General features: G+C 45.8%; 1 protein-coding gene across 1 annotated transcript in view; it reads left to right on the forward strand.

The window, feature by feature from the left end:
• TAF4 (TATA-box binding protein associated factor 4) overlaps window positions 1-5,497 on the forward strand; it is a 34,082-nt gene extending 28,585 nt beyond the window's left edge. Inside the window, exons 13-15 of the mRNA XM_031059114.1 lie at window positions 67-123; window positions 205-324; window positions 3,956-5,497. Coding sequence (XP_030914974.1) covers window positions 67-123; window positions 205-324; window positions 3,956-4,123 — 345 coding nt within the window. The 3' untranslated portion in view covers window positions 4,124-5,497. The remainder of the gene's footprint in view (window positions 1-66; window positions 124-204; window positions 325-3,955) is intronic.
• Window positions 5,498-20,600: the final 15,103 nt, after the last annotated feature.

Consider the following 20,600-nt stretch of genomic DNA (forward strand, 5'->3'; position numbering starts at 1 on the left):
TTGTAACTGAGTTATTTTTTCTTTCTTTTCCTCCAACCACCTCCTGCTCCTCCTTTATCAACACAGTCTCGATCTCGACAAGAAGATCCAGAACAGCTTAGGTTGAAACAGAAGGCCAAGGAGGTGAGTGCTGAGCTTAACATAAACTTTTATTTTGGAAGTTGAAAGAGAAATAATGACCCATCCTTGTTCTGGTGCACACAGATGCAGCAGCAAGAGCTAGCACAAATGAGACAGAGGGATGCCAACCTGACTGCGTTAGCTGCCATTGGTCCCAGGAAGAAAAGGAAAGTAGATTCCCCAGGATCTGGATCAGGGACAGAGGTACAGTATAATTGTCACTTTTGGTTTTGCTGCCTCAGCCTCTGTGCAAACCTTTCTGTTCAGAGCTTTTTCCCCAGTTTATGGAAGCTCCCTGAGCAGCAGAAGTGTTTTGTGTTCAGATTTGCTCACTCCAAGGCCAGGATCAATTTTTAGCACGTGTAGTGGCATAGGGAATAGAATCTGAGTGGTCATTCCCTGATTCATGGGACTGGAGGGATCTTAGAAAAACCATCTCTGATCGAACAAGTCTCAGCTTTTTGGGCCTCTCTAGTTTGGGAAGGAAATTTTTGTGGTTATAACCAGTCTAACTTGAAGTGCAGAGTAATGCTGAGGTAGGCGGGGTGAATTAAGTCACTGCTAAATTTGACATCAGGAGCTTCAAGTTACAGGAGCTTACCTAATTTTTCTCTTCAGCAGTTGATTGGCCTTAGTTTTAGTGTCTCCACAGCAGATCAGTTTGACCAGTTCCATCTGATCAGGATGTTCTTTCACATCCTCTGTATATTCTTCTGTTGAATCTGTCTTTTAAAAAATTCTCTGCAGACTAGGTATTGGAATGCTCAGTGTCTGATTCATTTAATTTACATTCTGGTACATGATTACCTGCTGTATTTCTAAACAAGTTAATAAACAAGAAATGGTATAAAATTGCTTTCTGCATGAGACATTCAATATGGGATTTCTCTAATGTTTAAAAAGAACAAAACATTCTTGAAAATTGTCATTTGTTGGACCAAAAGCTCTCTTCATAATTTGAGGATTTTCCCCATGGGTTTTTGTGTCTGATAGCAAGTGACAGAATAGTAATAGTTTAATAGTCCTGTTTATTACTCCATGAGCATTCTGAACTTTCAGTGCTAAAGCATTTATACCGTAGAAAAGCCTCAAAAGAGTTCACCTTGTTTTATACTGAACTGCTGGAAGCAATAATTTACATGTGCTTGATATAAAATGGTAGAGAAAAATCTGAATACTAGTAAATATTATTTTTGTTGATAAAAATTCAAGCCTCTTGAGCATCTTTTAAAGTAATTTTAAGTTTTGAAATTTACTAAAATGTCTGCTACTGAGAATAAGACTTGTTTTTATATAAGCTGACAAATGACTCTATTAAAGGTTTATAGATGTGGTTTAAAATTATGAAAATTACAGAATGGGGCACTTTGCAAAGATAGATGTGTACACAAATGAAGTTGTCTCAGAGGAATATGCTGAAGTACCTCATGCAGAGTTAATGTTGGTATTGCTTACTCCTGCATGCTCAGCTGTGCCACCTTAATGGTCTGTTAATGTCACTTAGGTTATGGGATGTATTTTGCATCTCCTGTGAACACTTGTTTGTATTTCTTCTAAATCTGACTAATTTAGTTATCTTAGATTAATCACTGGTTAACCAATTAACTACAGGTTCCCTGGAAATCCAGTCTTTTTGTCTGCTTAATTAAGAAGCAGCTGCCTTTGATCTGATACTCACAGCTGTGCTTTTGCTGCTGTGTCACTTGACATTTTTAAATTGGGCTCCACTTGTCACCATTTGTATGCAGTTTGTGGTTAAGGCATATTACAAGAAGTGTGGAAAATAAGGTTTGTTGTTACTTAGACACAGTTTTGTAAATGGAAGCTTTTGATGTCTACAAATGCTGACTCTTAATTACATGTAAAATCACTTCTAAGTAGTAATTGCACTGTTTTGTTTCCAAATTCAACAAAACAGGTTGCTGTCAGTTTGAGAGTTTTATATGCATGTGATTTTACTGAAAGTTACCAAAAAGCTTCTTAACTTATTCTATACATAATTCTGTGTCTTTAATGACTCCTGAAATTTTACCTTTGCATTTCAAGTATTATGGTCTACATAATAGAGCTCAGGCTTGAGCTTTCACTAAAGAATATTTTTAAAACAAGAATAAAACCCCTTCCAGCCATTCTTTCTGTTCTCTAGCAATCATACATGAGAAAATTTAGTTAGCATCTAATACTGTCCTGCATCTTCTAATTTCCTCTGAAGCTGGTGAAAATTTGATGGCCAAATAGTCCAAAGCTTAAAATTTTCCTTGAAAATCCAGCATTTGAGCAGCCCTAACAACAGAATTTTAGTGATTTGGTGTTTACTGGATCAACAGAATGCATGAGAATCAAAAATCTGACTTTCCTGTTAGCACTGTGGTGAAGCAAGTTCACCTGCACTGCCCAGAGTTCTGCTAACCCAGAGTGATCGTTTCCAGTGCAGGTTTAGGTTGGTTTGATCATCAGTAATGTTCATTGATTACATACATTATTTTCACACCTGTTAGTGGGAACCTCAACAGCTTATTCACATGGCTCATACACCACTCTAGATTTCGGCTTTTTTCACGTTTGGGGTGTTTTTATTAAGAAAAAACTTTGAAAATTCTCCAAGCACAGTGGCAGATAAGTATTCACTGCTGGGGTGTGTTTGGTGTCGCAAAGTATAAAAGTTTCATTAAAAAAATAAAATATAGCATTAGTATAATAAATTAAATTGGAGGGGAAAATGAATGTGTAGCTGAGCCTTAGGAATGGATCCCGTTGTCGGAATAATTCTTTATTTCGGTAAATCGCCTGGCAGCGCGCAGACGTTCCCGGCTGGAGCTGGGGCGCTGCCCGCATTCCGCTCCGCGCGCGCCATCTGCCGGGCACTGCGCGGAGCTGCAGCTGCGCCCCGGCCCGGCCCGCTCCGTGCCGCTCGTTTGTTCCCTTCTGCTTTCTGCTTTCTTCTTCTTCTTCTCCATAAGTGATTGATATAATAATATAATGCCTGTTTATCCTGCCACTCCGGGAAACTCACAGTGTGTGCCAGAGGGATGAGTGATGCTGAGAGAAGGAGAAGAATTGAGGGGTCATTAGGGAATGTGTGACTGTGTCTAGAAAAGCTTCTCCTAAATTTAGTCCTGAGCTTGGTTACAGCTGTTTTCATCAGAAGGGGAGCACCCTGCCATGGAGATTATGGATTCAAGGCCTCACCGTCCTGGAACAGGACTGCTCCCCAGGTCATCCGCAGCTCCAGGGCCGCCTTTGGCATCTGTATGCTGGAATTGTGAAAAATCCTGTTCTGTTTGGTTTGGTTGTTGGGATTGCCTGTCCTTAGCGCCTTCCTAAAAACACAGGCAGTTCTTTGGGGCTTTATTGTCTGTATTGAATGCCACTGAAAACTTGTGATTGTTCAACTGTTGTTAACAAATCAGAATTAAAAAGGAAATCTCAAATCTGGTAGTGTACAGCTTGCCTGACTGTTACTGTAGGACACAGAATAACACGACATGCACACGCTGCTGTCCTTAAGGTAAAAAAGCGGAAGTTTACTTTCTGACTCTGACATTTATAGATTTCCGAAAGTGACATGGAGGGTAAAAGTGCCGCCTCTCCAATTAAACAAACCAACAGTCTATCAAATTTCTCCTCTTCTATTAAAAAATGCAAACCAATAAGTTATTTACAAAAAGTGTGTGGAAAAGTTTGTTACAAGAATGTAAACATCAGAAGGCTTAAAAAATTTTAAAAAATCAAAGCAACACCTGACCGTGTAGAGCTTTTAGGTCACACATTTTCTCTGAAAAGTTTTGGAGTGCTTTCAGGCATGGACTGATTGACCTGTTCTTGTGTTTCCCAGGGATCTGGTTCGAGTGCAGCAGTCCCAGGCAGCTCTGGAGTTGGAACAACCAGACAGTTTACGCGACAGAGGATAACGCGGGTGAACCTCAGGGACCTCATATTTTGTTTAGAAAATGAGCGAGAGACAAGCCATTCACTATTGCTATACAAAGCATTCCTTAAGTAAAATGGAAAAGATCAAGGTATTTTTGACGGAGAGACGCCTGAGGACATTTTTTAATATATTTGCAAATGACGCCTTTTTGTAACAAGCGAATGGGATATTGTTTAAAAAACAACCACCTCTTTACATGGAACAGTTTTATATTCCTGTTTATAAATAAACTCTTCAGTATAAGAGAAATACATTTCTGTAACAGTGAGGATACTTACAAGGCCTGTGGATACTATAAAAGGACAATTAAATTTTAACTCATCTCTTGATTGAGTGGCCTTCTTGCCAAACAAGCCATATATAAAGACTGATGGAATCGTTTAGCAAATAACTAGCTACCCTTTGTCAGCCCTGTAGCAGTTTCAACATTAATTGTTCATTTTAGTTCAGTTTTATTCAACTAAATCCATTACATAGGCATATGTCTACAGCAGATGACCTCATTTCATTTAGCTTTTTTTTTTTGAAAACAGTCAGTTAGCAAAGCAAACTGATTTTTTAAGAATATTTATCTTTCCCCCAAATGCTCAAAATCTAGAGGGATATACAGTTAATTTTAAACATAACCTCAATTTTAATCACATTATTGCTTATTAGAGGCCCTGAAATCCCATAAAGGAGGGTTACTTCTGAATGTTTTAGCAGCATCTGTAAAAATGCATTTTATTTGCTATAGTTTGTAAAGCTGTAAAGTTAAAAAAGGAAAAAAAGGAAAAAAAGAGAAACCTTTTCAGCATAAATATATTTTACTTGCACTGTGTTTTTTAGCTAAAGTGAAAGCTTAGATTAAATAAAATCAAAAGTTGAGAGGAATCATCGAAAGACTTTCTCAGTGTGAATCAAGTGTTGAAAAATGGTTGGTGTATTTTGTCAGTAATTGTACATAATTTTTGGCACATAACATAAAAATGGCTATGTAAACTATAATTATTTTGCTAAAAGACTGTATGCAAGCTGTGGGCCTACTTTAAAGATGTCCAGAGCAAAGTCCCTTCTTTGTACCTATTTTTTTATTACAAATATACTAATTGGTTCTTTATATTTTCAGAGGTTATTGTATTAAATTGTCTATTGATAGTACTTTTATGACTGTAAATACTTTGGCTTTCTTTGTGTGAACTCTCATGGTAGAATTTAACTCTCTTGCGTGTAAACTGAATGCTGATCAGTATTTTTATCAACACCTGACAACTGTTACACCCCTTTTATTTTGTCTCTTAGGAAATCCTGTCTTTCCATTTTTTTTTCATGTAAATTTTGCACAGTTACTTGTTCATATGTAAATATTTTACTTTCAAAAATGAAGTTTTTAATTGCTATTGTTTTATATAGGATTGAAAGAAAATTAACTCCTTTATTAAAAACAAATTTATCTGTATTTGCTAATGTATTTTTCTCTCTAAATCTTTTCTCCACTTGGATTTATTTTTCTTGGTGCAGTAAAAGATGAGTCTACTTGAGGGGATACTGTTTGCTGAAGATGCACTTTGGGATGCTTTTATACTGTTTTGTTTTATCAGTATTTTGTAGGTGTGTGATTTCATCAATCTTGGCATTTGATTGTTGTGTTAGGGGTCTTGGAGTAGCATCAGTGGGCAGTGGGTCTGGTTTGGTTGGTTTTTAAGCAGGGAAAGGTGTCTGAAACATCTGAAATATTTTGTGTTTGCCTAGTGAAGGTTTAATAAAACAGCCTCTCCTTGAGGGCAGCCTGCTCCCTCAAACACAGCTAAAGTGGTTTGCAGAAGAAGCTAGGGCACAAAACACAATTTGGAGCACAATTATGAAAGAAAATAACCAGGGACACTTCTGATTATCAACATGAAAATCTGAGAAGCATCTCTGATCTATACTGAATATTTAGCTTTTGGGTTGTATTTTTTTAAATTCCTCCTCTCATGGACCAATTAACCTAATAATTTTGAGAGCCTAATCCTGCTAGTACATTAATTTGATGATTATTCCTTGCATACAGACAAATCTGTCCAGAGGCTGCTGCCCCAAGCCCTGCTGTGAGCAGGCACTGGCAGCAGGCCTGTGGGAGATGAGTGTGTCTGAAAAAGGATCAGCTCCTGAAGGGATGTGCTCACTGACACTGTGTGTGACACCCAAGCCTCTCATTGTTTGTAAACTCCAAACAGCCTTTAAATTGTGTCATTGTATTAAGTGGAAAGAGACACCTTTGACTTTTGGCCAAAATGCTGTCAGAGCATCCCTTGAATTGTAGCAGGAGCTGGTTTAATTGTTAATCACCACTGGCCAGGCCCTGACTGGGCACAGTCTGCAAAGCTGTGGCAGGTAAGTGGGGAAGAAACTGAAAAATTAAAGTTGTTCCATGGTGTGCTGTTCTTTGCTCTCCCTACTTGGTAGCTTAGAAATATTCTAGAAAGGCCAAGGGAGGAGGGAGAGATCTCCTGTAAGAGGAGAGCTCTTGGTTCTGTTTTAAATAACATTGCTTTTAAGTGCACAGGTAGCCCTTCAATCCATATAATTTTTTCTCAGCTAAAAGGTTAATGTTCCTGTTAGTCAGAAAGCTGGTAACATCCATCTCCCTCCAGTAGTTCAAATTCATGGAGATTTGGACTGGGGAATTGGCACATTATTGTCAGTACACTGGCACTGTGAGGAGTTCTCATTGCACAGCAGTTGAGGACTTTTGTTCATTTGTTGTTTGGTTTTTTTTATGATAAAAAACCAGCAGCTCTTTTTGAAGCTGCTCAGAAATTTGACATTTTGAAGTCACAGCTGGGGAGGGGTGGCATTTACAGAGCAATACTTGTGTAGAACAGCACTCTTGTGTGTTAGTGACCTGTAGAGAGAGGAATTGTGATTCTTTCCTGGCCCCAAAGCTTGTGCCAGCTCCACCAGAGACTGAGGGTGAATGTGGGAGAGAATTCACTGCCCCTCTCCTTGGATCTCTGTACCAAGACTGATGCACCTTTGTTGTAAGCACCCCCAAAACTGCAGTTTGCCAGCTGGGATGTTCTGTGTGTGTCAGCCAGTGAGGGTTTATTGCACCTTTATTTCAGCTCAGTGTCAGGGACAGGTTCCTTCTCTCTTGTAAGTCTGTGACTTGTAGTGGGCTCTCTGCCTTGTTTTACAGAAGTCTTGATGTCCCTCTATTTTTTTAAACACCTTTGATTGGGTACTGCATAGCTCTAATGTTGCTGAACTGTTGGCATCATTCTTTTCCCAGCAGAAAAATTGATCAGAACAAGTAGGATAGAATAAGGCACTCTGAATTCAGCCTGTTCTTATTTCACAGGTTTATCATTAAATAGATATGTTTTCAGGAAACCTTTTAATGTGTAGTGAGAGATGCATGCATGATAAATAACACCAATTTCACAGTAATTAAGATTTTATTGGAGGTTTCCCCATGATCCAAGAAGTTTCCCCACATTTCTGAGATTGTCTAAATTACAAATTTAAAAGAGCTCCAGTGACAATTTTAACCCTTTTCTTAGCTTTACAGCTGTTTGTCCATCTGCAGAGTGTTGACTGTTGGGGTAAGTGAGGGAGGGTGGCAGCTGGGCTGGGGTGGTGGCACTCTCAGGAGTGACATTTCCCTCCAGTGTGGAGTGTGGATCCACCTGCCCAGGTGAGTGTGCAGAGCCCTGTGCTTGGGTGTGCAGGGTGGGAGGGTCCCTTCTCCAAAGACCTCTTGGCTTGTGCCAGGATTTTTGCACAGCAGGGCTTTAGGCAAGGAGCTGATGTGTTAGAATGTGGTCTAAAGTACCAGGAGGAAAAGGTTTAGGTAGTGTGGGTTGATCCCAATCTTTAGATTTTTGGGAATGCCATGTGAGCAGTCCCCTGGCAAGGATTGCTCCTCAGTATTTGGGGAGGTTTTTTAGCAGGTGACATTTCCCTGTCTATGGAAGTTGCCAGGCTGATGAATTTAGATGTTTCTTGGAGGGATGAATAGGGAGGGCAGCACCTTCATGGCTGGCCTGACTTTTATTTGCCCACAACAAAAGCTTCCCCCAGTCAGGATATCCCACAGGATGACAACTAGAGGTATTAAAACTGCATTTTAATAGCCCAGATCTGTCCTCCCCCTGCAAATCTGTTGTGGCCAAACCCTGCACTCTCCTCTCTCCCATTGGAGTCCAGGGAATGGTTGTGCCTGAGCCCAGCAGGAGCAAGCCAGAGCTCCTTCATTTTGTGTTATTAAATGCCATAGAGCTGCTAGAGAAAGGGAATACATTCTTTAAAACTTGCTTTTGGGAATTCAGTCATGTTTTCCTGTGTCAGCTGAGGGAAACTTGCCCAGTGCTGCTGCAGATGTGGGAAGGTGAGGGGAGCTCTGGGCACATTGTGGGGAGGCCTCATAGCCACTGCCTGATCTTACTTTGTTCTGCCCCCTCAGAAATAACTTTCCTGTGAAACAGTTTATCTTCCCTTTGTTTTCCTGCTCAGCTTATTTACTGTTATTCTCTGCAAGCAGCTGGGTTGCACCCTGTCTGGTTTCCTCCTGGGAGTTTCCCTGTTCTGAAGTCAACAGAGGACTTGTACAAACAACACAAGCAGCGTTTGGGCTGTGATATGGTACCATGCTGCTGTGAAAGTGCTGCATAAATGCATAACAAATCTGGCTTTTACTGCTCTGTAAAAGTACTGCATGGTTTAACTTAAGCACTTATGTACTTTTGCAATCCAATAACAAAATCAAGATGCCAAAAAAAAAAAAAAAAGTTGTGAGTGCTTTCTAGTTTGCTGTGATACATTTGGTGCTCTAATTTTGAGAGAACACGTTGGAGAGTTGCCCAATTATGGCAGATTGGAATATGAAGAACAATATATCTAATTTCCCAGGAGAGCAACGTGCTGATGTTTAGGCACAGCCTCTCTCAGTGAAAATGAAAATCCTCATGTCGTGTTGAGTGTGTCACTGTTCAGCTCCTTTGCTCCACTTTGAGAGGGACAAGAGTAAAATCTCGGTAAGTTGTAGGCAAGGCACTTCACCTTCAGGTGGAATTGATGGGATTGATCATTTATATTTGAGTAATAAGAGTTAAGTTCCTTTAAAAAAATTATATTCTCACTTTCCACACTGATGCACAGCAGTGGTGTGTGATTTGAAGTTGTGGATTTCCTTCCTATAGGGTTTTTTGTTTGTTGTTTTAATTCTATTCGTGTGGTGTGAATTCCTGCTTTTCCTACTTACTCAAGTGGTGGGAATATATTTTGTGTGTATTTGCTTATTCTTGCTACAGATATTTCAAGGCCTCCATTTAGAGCACAGCTCTACACCAGCTGTGCTGGTGGAGCTGAGTGTGCCAGTGGAGATGGGCACCATTCCCATCCAGCCCTCTCCTCTCCACCCAGGGGAGGCCTGTCCCTCCTGCCCCTGTAGCCTGATCCCAGAACAACTCCCCAAAACTCAGTTCCTTGATGGAAAAATGCTCAGGAGCCCATGTGGGCAGGGTGAGGGCAGGAGCTGATGGCTGGGAAGAGGAAAATGAGAGACCTGGACAGCCAAGGTGTGAGGCAGTGCAGGGTGGGTGAGCTGAAAGCTCTGAGCACTTTCATCTTGTGGGAATATGCCTGGCACTGCCCATAATTTAAAAAAATAAATACCCTAAAAATAGCCAAACCTGATACCTACACAACACAAAGCAGGTCTGTGTGAGCATCCCCATCTCCTTGGCAACAGAAGCAGGCAGGGAGCAGGGAAGGTGGAGTGTGGTGGGTGAGTGTGGTCAGCATGGCCGTGGAGGAGATGAGGGCTCAAACCCCAGTGCCAACATCACATTCTGGAGATGGGAAGTGCTGTTTGGAGGGTTTGTAGGCTTGGATGGATTCTTCTGTGAGTTTGTGAAGTTGCCTGGTGAGCATGGAGCGACAGTCAGGAGGTTTGGGATCCCCCAGGCTTCTCCTGGTGTGGGCTGTGCCTGCTCCCAGCCCACCTAAATTACGGACAGATATATATAGATAGATAGATAGATATATATATATGAAATATGTGTGTCTGTATATATATTTATCTATAAATACATGCATACTCTGAGAGATATTTATAAAAGTCAGCTTTATATATAAGATGCAAGTTTTTGAAAAATGCAAGCAGGGCTGACTCTGTGACCCACCAGCTCTCCTGTATCCCTGATCCTGACAAAAGCTGATTTTGCAGAACTGGGGAGTGTGTCACTCAAAGCTGCTTAAAGATGTAAAATGGAATAATTTTATAACTGTTTAGCAAGGAGCCTCCTGGATGTTTCCTCCTGCACGTGGAAACTGCAGAGGGATGCTGCCTCTGAGGATGGGGATGCTAAGGAAATTTTCCAAGGAAAATTCCTGGGTTTTTTTCCCTTATATTCAGGAAGCACTCTGGTTGTAGAGTATTTTGTGGCTGGATTTGGAAAGGGAGTGGTGTGAGGAAGTGTGAGAAGTTGAGGTAAAAAAAGAAATCAAAGCGTTGACAAAGTAGTTGAACACTCAGCAAGAGTTTAATGGCAGAGGGCCGGGGCAGAGTGGAGCCGGGTGGGGGCGAGGAAAGAGGTCAGTGCTGGGCTCTCCCTGCCCGGGGGGGCGAGGGAGAAGCAATAATAACTCCTGGGAAAAAGAATACAAAGAGGTGAGAATCGTGGAGGCAGCTGGTTCTTGTTTTCCCGAGCCTCCACCTGTCAGAGGGGATTAACACCGACTGCATCCCTTCCGTGCCTCAGCTGAATCCCCGCTGAGGGAGGGCACGGAAACCCTCGGCTGGGAAACGCTCTGTAATTGCTGTGATTTCATTAGGAAGGAGCCGTATCCGTTTTCTCCCTGCGCAGGGAAAGGCTGGGAGCCCGCGCGGCCAGCTCGCCTCGCCAGGCGGCAGAGGGTGCTCTGAGCCCGGCTACGCCGCGCCCGAGCGCTCCGGCCCCGCTCCGGGTCCATCCCTGCTCCGGCTCCATCCCTGCTCCGGCTCCCCTTTTCCCAGCTCCATTCCCGGCTCCATCCCGGCTCCATCCCCGCTCCATCCCTCTCCATTCCCCTCTCCATCCCCGTTCCATTTCCCTCTCCATTCCCCTCTCCATTCCCAGCTCCATTCCCGGCTCCATCCCGGCTCCATCCCTCTCCATTCCCCTCTCCATCCCCGTTCCATTCCCCTCTCCATCCCCGTTCCATTCCCCTCTCCATTCCCCTCTCCATTTCCAGCTCCATTCCCGGCTCCATCCCCTCTCCATCCCCTCTCCATCCCGGCTCCATCCCGGCTCCATTTCCCTCTCTATTCCCCTCTCCATTCCCCTCTCCATCCCCGCAGGAAAACACAGCCCTGCCCAAACCGCGGCCTGCGGTGGGGGCAATGCTTTTTTTCTGCTTAATATTAATAATTTGCTGACTGTTAAATAATAGAAAATAAGCAGGGGGAGAAAAGGGGATGTAGCTTGGATGATGCTACATCATCCCTCCCCGCCGAACTTCAATTAAAAAAAATTAATTTAAAGAAAAGGAATGTGTGCTTCAGTAGGGTTTGATCAGAATGGCTGCCCCACACTATTTAAGTATGTAAGTCTTTTTGGGAGGCACAGTCACTGAGTGGAGCAAATGTCTTGAGCTACAAGAGCAAAGGCAGGTACAAGCTGAGGGAAAAAGGTACAGAAGAAAATGAAACTGTCGATTAGAAACATTTACAAACAGGACAGAGCTGTTCAAAGGGAACTCCTGGTGATGGCAAGATGTAAGAAAATCGGTGACAAGAAGCACAGTACACACAGAACCAACACTTTAAACACTGCCTCTTAATTTCCCCCCTTCTTTCAAGCTCTGCAATTCCTGCAAGTTGCAAATGGATGAGGGTCCACGTGAGTTGTGTTTGGAAAGGGTGGAGGTAAACTGAGCCGGGAGCTGTGGATGCTGGAGGTAAAAAATCCCAACTATGCCAGGAATGTGCTTTGGGACTGCGGGGCTGCAGAGCAGGGTCTGTCTGGGTTCTTCTCCTTCACTGCTGCCTCCTGCCCTTACCCTAACCCTGACTGCTGCGTGCAGGGGCAGGCTGGTGTGCACTTCCCAGCTGCCTGGATCCAGCCAGGATCCCTGTGGCACCTGGCCCTAAATCCCAGTTAATCTGTGCTGAGCTGTGCATCACAGGGATTTGCCTCCCCTCATCCATCAGTGAGGGATGCAGTGAAGGGGAGAGATGGGTGCAGGTCCAGGCTGTGGGGACAGCAGTGGTGTGACCCTGCTTGCATCACATCCATCCATCCATCCATCCATCCATCCATCCATCCATCCATCCATCCATCCATCCATCCATGCTGCTGGCAGCAATCAGAGGTTTGTGTCTGCTCCTTTTCCCATTTCCCCGGGTCCAGAGGTCACTGTAAAACTTCAAGATGCTCCCAAAGCCACACTCCAATGTCACCCTGTGGCTCAGGGGCTGGCTTGGTCCTGGCTGGCAGCCCTGCCATGTCCCAGTCCTGGCTGCTGCGTGGATTCCAGGTCACACCACCCCACGGGCAGCCCATCTCAGGCAATCGCTGTTTTCTAGGTCGTTAAATCCTTCGCTCTTTAATTCTTTGCCTCCTGAACACCCCCAAGGTATGTTATAATCACCCCAAAATGCAGCCACTAATTGTTTGGTGTCCCCGTGGGGGAGGAAGAGCAGAGTCACGTTAAATCACAATAATCAGGAGCTTCTGTAACAAATGAACTCGAGCCTGCTTGGCAGGAGGAACCGCGGCGCTGCGCGAGGGCCGTGTTCACTCGTAATCTTATTTGTAATCTAATCAATATGTTTACTGAAGGAGAGAATATCATCGGGTATTACTTTAAGACACTTAGGGGATGTGACACCGTTCCCAACTCGCATGTAAACAGGTTTGCTGGCTGTGTTTGCTGTAGGAGGAAGGCGCTGTGCTCCGGCAGGGCTGGCAGAGGGGCTGGGTGGGGAGCAGGGGGACCCTGAGCAGCTGCTCAGGGAGTCAGGGATGGGCTGGGCCTGAGCCCCTCCTCAGCTCCCCATCCCACCATGGCTGTGGCAGTGCCCAGGCCCTTTCCCAGGCTTGTGGGCAGGCAGTTCCCTCCAATCTTTGTGGCTGATGGTGAACCCTGCCCTGCACCGAGCCCAAGTGTTCTGTCCCATGAGACTGTTTTTAGTGCGTGAGCCTTCAGGAAAGTGTGGAGGATGTGGCTGATGGTGAACCCTGCCCTGCACCCAAACCCACGTGTCCTTTCCCATGAGACTTTTTTAGTGTGTGAGCCTTCAGGAAAGTCTGGAGGTTTTATTAAAAACTTACCACATAACATCCATGACAAACAATTAGGCTCTAATGCACCTGGTGGAGGAGTTCCCCCTTACCCCAGGCAGTTAAAAGGTGCCTTTTACCCTGAAACATGAGGGTTATACATATAAAAGTGTGTATAATGATTCCCTTATAAAATTTTTATCCTGTCTAATGTATCCCAAAGCTCTTTAAAAACTGCAAGCAGGAACTCTGGAGGTTTGGCTGCAGCTCTGGGGAAAGGGAGGGCTGTGCAGGTGAAGGGGGGACACAGAGGGGGGACACTGTGTCCCAAGAGGGCAGAAACATCATCCAAGACAGGCAGGATGGCAGCAACCCCATGGGCCTTGGACAGATGTGCCAAGATCCTGAAGCATCTTTAGGGGTTCAGAGCTCATAGCATCCCACAGACATGCCCCCAGCTCACTGATAAAAAAATCACATTACCTGTGAGTTAAACTGACAGGGAACCTGGCAGGAAAATTAAAATGTGAGGAAAAATAAATGCTGCTTGTTCAATTACTTTAAGTAAGATTTATTTGAAATCTGTGTTTGCAGGAAACATCCTCCTTCCCCTTTATATTTTAAAGAGTTGAGGTTAGGGTAAGGCTTAGGGTTAGGCTTGAGCCTAGAAGAGCCTTGAGCTCCAGGAACACTGGTGCTGGAAAAATGAGTAAATGTGGCAGTTGACAACAAGGTTTAGTGGGCAAGGTGGTGTTTGGCTGGACTTGATGATCTTGGAGGTACTTTCCAAGATGAATGATTCTGCGATTCTGTGAATGCATCTGCTGCTGCTCTGCATGGAGCTGGCACAGGGCTCCTGAGGTGGCTTTTTGTGGGATTGTCGTTATGTTTTTCTTGGAAGCGGCATGTTTTTTTTTTTGAATAGCACAAAGAGTGATTTAAAATAGAGCCCACTCATCACAGATGACAGGGTAGCTACAAAATCCAGTGTTTCAGGGGAGAAATGCCAACACAACAGCCCAAAGGCACTTGGAAAATCCGATGGATAAGGGGTGGGAGGCTGTGCTGGGGCTGGTGCCTGGCACCAACCAGGGCTGGGAGCTGCTTCCCCTGCCAGGAATGGGGGCAGCAGGGTGGGGATGGCATTTCTGGCACGGCCAAGGGAGCCCAGGTGCCTTTGGGTGTGTGGGGTGCGATGGGAGCAGAGGAGAAGCACCAGGGAGGGAGGGTGGTTTTCCAGCAAAGCCTTGCAGGGATGCTCCAGGCTGATGGTCCAGCCAGGGCACCCCCTGCCAGCTGCCATCTCTCCACAAAAACACAGTAAATGCTTTGGCAGCTCATCCCCCTGCACATTTGGCTGCTGCTGCTGCCTGAGCCATCGGGTGCAAGCCTGGGGGTGCTGGTCCTTTAATTTAAGGGATACTGGAGAGGAAAATGCAGGAGAGACGTGCTGGTCCAGGGATGCTTTTCCAGTGGACCTGCCAGAGGCAGGTGGCTCATCCCCCATGCTGGCTCAGACGTGCTCCTCTCCCTGCAGACTGAGCCTGCCCCTGGAACGGGGCCCTCCAGCCCTGAGGAATCCCTGAGGAGCCGCTGGCATCCCCGGGAGATGCAGCTCCGAGGGTGCGTTCCTGCTGCCTGCAAGCAGGGAGCACTGTCCCCACGCTGCATTCCCTGCAAACCCCTGCACTGCCCCAGCAGAAACTGGGCGCTCTGAGCTCTGTCCCACCCTCACAGCTCTGCTGCTCCCACACCCACGGGCTGGGGGAATCCCCCCAGAGTTCTCCTGTGCAGGGACAGGGCTTTGCTTCCATTTGTTCTCATCAGATAGACTGAGTCACACTGAGATAAATCCTGCAGATATTACAGCCTGAAAAAAAAAAAAAAGAAAAGATGTATGTAGATGTTAACATTGCCAGTTGTCACCATGCTAGGAGGGATGCTGTGGAAATAGAAATGGAGAAAATATAATAGATACTTCAGATTTGCAGCCTTAATAGCTTTACAGCACATCTAATTATTATATATCTATCACATCAATATACTGCAGCACTCGTGGTATTTTTACTTAGCTCCATCTGGTGTATGATAACACAATTCTGGCACCAAACAAGCATGAATTAGAAAGGAATTTAATACCTAGTTCTGCAGAGAAGTCCCTTAAAACACATCCCAAACCAAGCATGTGTCGTGCAAAACCAGTACTGCAGTCTGGACAGAGAAAGCACCTCTGGGTGAAAAGGAGGGATGTGAGCAATCCCAGGCAGACACTGTGCCCAGGTTTTGTGCCTGTAGCCTAAAAATCTGATGCTGAAGCTGTTTGCCCATCTCCCAGCAGCAGAAGTGTGGGATGATTCCAGGTTTTCTTCAGCTTTGGGAGAGATACAGGGGTGAAAGTGACAGGCACAGGAGCACTGGAGACTGAGAGGTGAGACGAAGGGGCCAGCAAAACACCCTGTGGATTGGGAATGGTGGGAATGAGGAATGCTGAGCCCTGCTCACCGAGGGCTCCTTTGCCAAGACATTCTGACTTCCTCAGCTCTGTGGAAATCACTTAATGGCAAAACCAACAAAATAAATTCCCTGCTTGCTTTCCCCTCTGCTCCCCAGGCAAGGGGCAGTGGTGAGAGGATGTGCCAGACATTGTGGCCCCATGAACTGCAGATGGAATAACACTGAGGGACACATCTTAAGAGAGAGGAAAGGGGCTTTGTGAGGGGAAAAATCCATTCCCCAGCTGTGGGATGTGAAGGAGATGATGCATATGCTGCCAGCATGCCTTGCTGGGGAAACCACCTGCAAACCCCTGGGATGCACCAGTGCTGAAATCCTCCTTCCTGCTGCTCTTGCAGAGATTCACCTTTGCTCTCCCAGATGAGCCCTAGAAAATGTAATTGCACTCAACAGCTCCAGTAATGAACTCCTGGTCTGCAGAGAATCACTTCATAGCCAGGCTGGCCATGAGCAGGTATTGAAAACCTGGCTCCACCTGGCCCCAGGTGCCCCAGGGTGTGTGGGCACCATGCACTGACCCTCCAGGCTTGGGGCTGCTGCAGGAGGCACTGAGGAAATGGGAGCTGTGCCCTGGAGGAGCCACGTGGGGCTCCCAGGAGCTGCTGGTGACACCAGGTGAAGGATGGAGGTGACACAGGCAGGTGAGTGATGACCTCCCCACTTTGGCAGCTGGGAGTTCAAGTGGCATTTTCCAGGGAAATCTCCCTCTGCCTCACCAGCACACATCAGTGACTGCAAGGAGCCCAGCTCTGAGGCTGGGAAGGACAGCCAAGCTGCTGTACAGAGCTGACCTGTGGCTCCATGCAGCTGCTCCTGCACTGGAGGCAGGGATGTGCCTGACTAACCTGTCCCAGAACAGATGACAGGGGAGCTGTGCTATATTTACTGCTGCATTACTTTTAATCATATATTTTCCTCCAAATAAAGAATTGCCAGCTTGGTACTTAGAGATCAATGCATTTTATTTATCATCTCCAGGCAGGCACTGTTCCCTATTAACATTTTCCACACTTTACAGCCTAATTAAGGTCATCTGACCAGCAGAATGCTGCCGTGTGTGTTTTAAAGTACTGCACCTAATTATTTCTTTTAAAGCTTACATGGAGTAGCCTGTGTCAGACCAGCAGGACCCTGCTGCAGGCTGGGGCTCAGCACTGGCTCCCTCCTGCTCCTGGGCAGGGCTCAGCACATGTGGGGACATTGCACATGCTCTCTGATGCTCACTTTTTTTTGTTTGTTTGTTTTAAGATTTGAAAGCTAAAAAAAAAAAAAAAAAAAAGCTCTGAAAATTGCTTGAAATTGATTCAGACTTCCAGCCTGAGCAGCACCAGGGCCTCTTGCTGTGCTGTGACCTCTGAGCCCAGCCCAGGCACACCTGAGCTAACTGCACCTCCTGCAGATTGCCTTGGCGTCATCCCCCTGCTCTCAGCACTGGTATCACTGAGCTTGGCTCAGTGTCACCTCTGATTTCACTGCAAACAGCCTCAAAACTCTTTGAAAGGCACAGCTTCCCCTAAACAGATTGTGGGACCTGCACCTACTTCCCTGCTACCTTTAAATCAAACTTCTGTGAATAATCACACTGCAGAGCCATATGTTCAGTGCCACTTCCCCTGCAGTGCCATCTCATCCACTGGCTAGAGGCTCCCCAAGATATATGGACATTGCCAAAAATAGGCAATGCTGGACCAGCCCTCCTTCCTCCTCAGCAAAAATGTGCTTTCAGCTGCTGGGGGAGAGGGCAGCTGGCAGTGGGCTTGAGGTGGGACTACACAGGAGAAAATCCCTCACATTTTGTTCTGCAGACTCCATCCTGTGAATGCTGGGAGAGAAATCCTCCAGCTCTGCCCCACTCAGGATTTTTCATGGGTTTCACTCTGCATTTCTCTGCTGGACAGAGAAATTGGAGTGTGCTGAGCAAAAGGCATCAAGAGAATCAATAAATTTTCGCTGCCATGGGGGGACAAATGTCCTCCATTCACATCTGAAGAGAATGGGATCTGCTAAAGCATTGGCAGGTCTCATCTTCATCAGGATGACCAGACTCAATGGGATCATCAGTTCCCTGTCCCCATGGTGTGTCCTGCCCTTCTCCTGGTGTCTCCATCCTGGGATGGGCACAGAACAGCTTGGGGTGGAAGGAGCTCTAGAGCTGAGGCTCTCCTGAGTTCTGTCTCACAGTCTCCTGCATCCCACCTTGGTTTCTGCACCTTTGCCTGGGGCTGCCAGTCCCTTTGGGGCTGCCCAGGCTCTGAGGAGGTGCCAGCCCCCAGAATGGCCCCAGGAGCTGCCTGGCTCTGTGCTCAGCCCCAGCCCAACACTGGCAGGGCACTGCCAGGCCCTGCTGGATGGGCACTGCCGAGTGCAATTACAGCTCTGGAATGCACTTCCCTGTGAATCCCTTCCAGGACCAGCTAATATATGCTCTGGTATTGGCACTGCTCTCGCTAATATTCCTGCCAGAATTCTCTGCTCTGCTTGAATATTCATGGGAAGTGAATGTGAGGAAAGGAACAGCCTAAATGAGGTGAGTACGTTTAAAAATTCAGCTTCCAAATTCAGTGGCTATTTCTTGCAGTACTCACCCAAGCGTTAGCTCCCACACTATTAATTTCAGTCTGTGTTTCAAACTTCTGAGCAAATTTTCTGTGTTTTTCCCTCACTGGATCTGCAAACTCTTCCCTCCCTTGAGATCAGTAGCTCTATAAAAACAGCAACCCTCCTTGATGAACTTTGCAGTCAAAGAATTTCTTTTCCCTGACTTTTATTTAAATTATTCTGCCTTCACCTCCCCGTGCATGGTTCAGAGACTGTGGTGGCTCTGTGCTGGGATTGAAATGATTCTTGCTTAGGCAAACTCTCATTTGGGCTTGTCAGAGGAGTTCGGTGTGTTTGTAATTAAGTGCTTCTCACACCTTCTTTAACCTCGCTTACAAGGAGTTAGAAAAGCCTGCAAGAGGCAGGAGAGGCTCATTTACACCTTGAAATGCCAATGTTTTGGGAGATCAGTGCTGTCTGTATGGAACAAAACTATAAGAAACTTTCAAGTGTTTTTTTTTTACCGCAGTGTCTCCTTTGCATATGGGATTCGTGTCTGATTACATGGTGAGTGAGGTGTGAGATGACAGCAGAGCAGCCTCTGAAGCATCAACTCCTCCACACGCGCCCTGGCTCAGCACAGCTCGGCTCTGCTTTCTTGCGCTTCCTCTTTGCTGAACACAACCAGCAAAAAATACTGTTACCGAGCCCAGCGTGGGAGGTTCAGCCCGTATCACAATTAGGGTAATTAGTGTTTGCATTCGGCTGTTTCCCAGCCCCACAGGCGGCTCCATGGCAGGGAGGCAGGAAGGGCTGCTCTCCTCTTCCCCCAGCAGGCGACACCAAGGCAGGATCTCCACCTCGTCGTACATGGATAATGAGGTGATTGGCTCTGGCAATTAAAAGATAACTGTTGTGTGAATATTAGGAAAAGCTTTAGCGATGTATAGTTGTGTTATTGTGGTTTAGATGTCTCTCGGGGTCTGTGCTGCTCACAGTGACCCCGAGATGTGTTAGAAAGTCTCCTTTCCCAGCCTGATGGCCAAAGAAGGAGTCAGAACTCTTCAGTTCTCATTCTCAAGGTTGATTATTGTTCCTTATCTATAAAATTCTTTCTCCTGTCCTGCCGAGGTCTGTTCAGTAAGACAGCCAGAGGCACACTGGCCACCCTCAGGATGGCGTTATCTTTTTATACTAAAAACTCCGTGTACAATATTTACAATAACTTCCCAATACTTACCACCTATGTTAGACAGTGAGCTTCTACTCTAAACCATTCCAAAAGTGCCAACATCACCCAGAAGATGGAGGCCAAGAAGAAGAAGGAGAAAGGCTGGACACGCTCAGATTCCTCTATCTCACCCCCCGAACCCCCATTCTAAAAACCCCAAAAAATCTATTTCTCACCCCGTGACAAAATAATTATTATTCTACTTAGACTTTCATGGCTTGCAGATCCTCATATTAGGGTGGTAATTTTTCCCATGGGTCATAATCAAAACCACAGGAGTCTTGGGCTCTGTGCCAGGGTCTCTGAGCCCCCTGGCAGGGGTTGTGGCAACCCAGGACAGCCAGAGGGATGTCCTGAATTGTGACAGATGTCCTCTGTTCTCCCCATGGTTCCCTTTTCCCCCTGTATTGCTGCCATCAGACAGCCTGGGCTGTCCAGGACAGGTACAAAGAAGCTGCACAGGTGCCCCTTGCATGGGGCAGTTGGGAATGGAAAAGCTTGGGGGTGCTTAGGGGGTGAGGCATGGCAACACCTGAGCTCCAATCCAGTTACAAGGAAGTAGTTTGCACTGATAAATGGCAAAGAAGAGCTGACTGACAGACCTTGGGAGGGGCCAGGGCTGGCTGATGCAGCCTCCAGGGGTATAAAAGACTGAGCATCCATCTTGAAGATGAACCAGCCACGTGGTGTGCACGAGGGCAATTCCCAGCACTGCAGCTTTTTCCTTATGTAGTCCTTTGCTGTATTTTTGTTAAGGTTTAATAAACCTTTTTAAATTTTCCAAGTGAGCCGTTGTTTCTCACAACCTGACCTTGTCTGGCTCTCCAGCTCCAGGGAGGTCTGAAGCATCCCACATCCCTGTCTCCCTGGAGCTGGAGCGAGCTCTGCCCGCTCTGCTCTCAGCCCTGCTGGGGTCGCCAGAGCCAGGCACCTTGGTAATCATCCCTGGGCCACTCGTGAAAAGCTGTGAAATTTCCAATTAGCCTGGGAAAAAAATGTAGATAAGCGTGTAATTCTCAGCCCAAATTAAATCAAACTT

This window comes from Geospiza fortis, unplaced genomic scaffold (genome assembly GCF_000277835.1).
Source record: "Geospiza fortis unplaced genomic scaffold, GeoFor_1.0 scaffold361, whole genome shotgun sequence".
NCBI lineage: Eukaryota > Metazoa > Chordata > Aves > Passeriformes > Thraupidae > Geospiza > Geospiza fortis.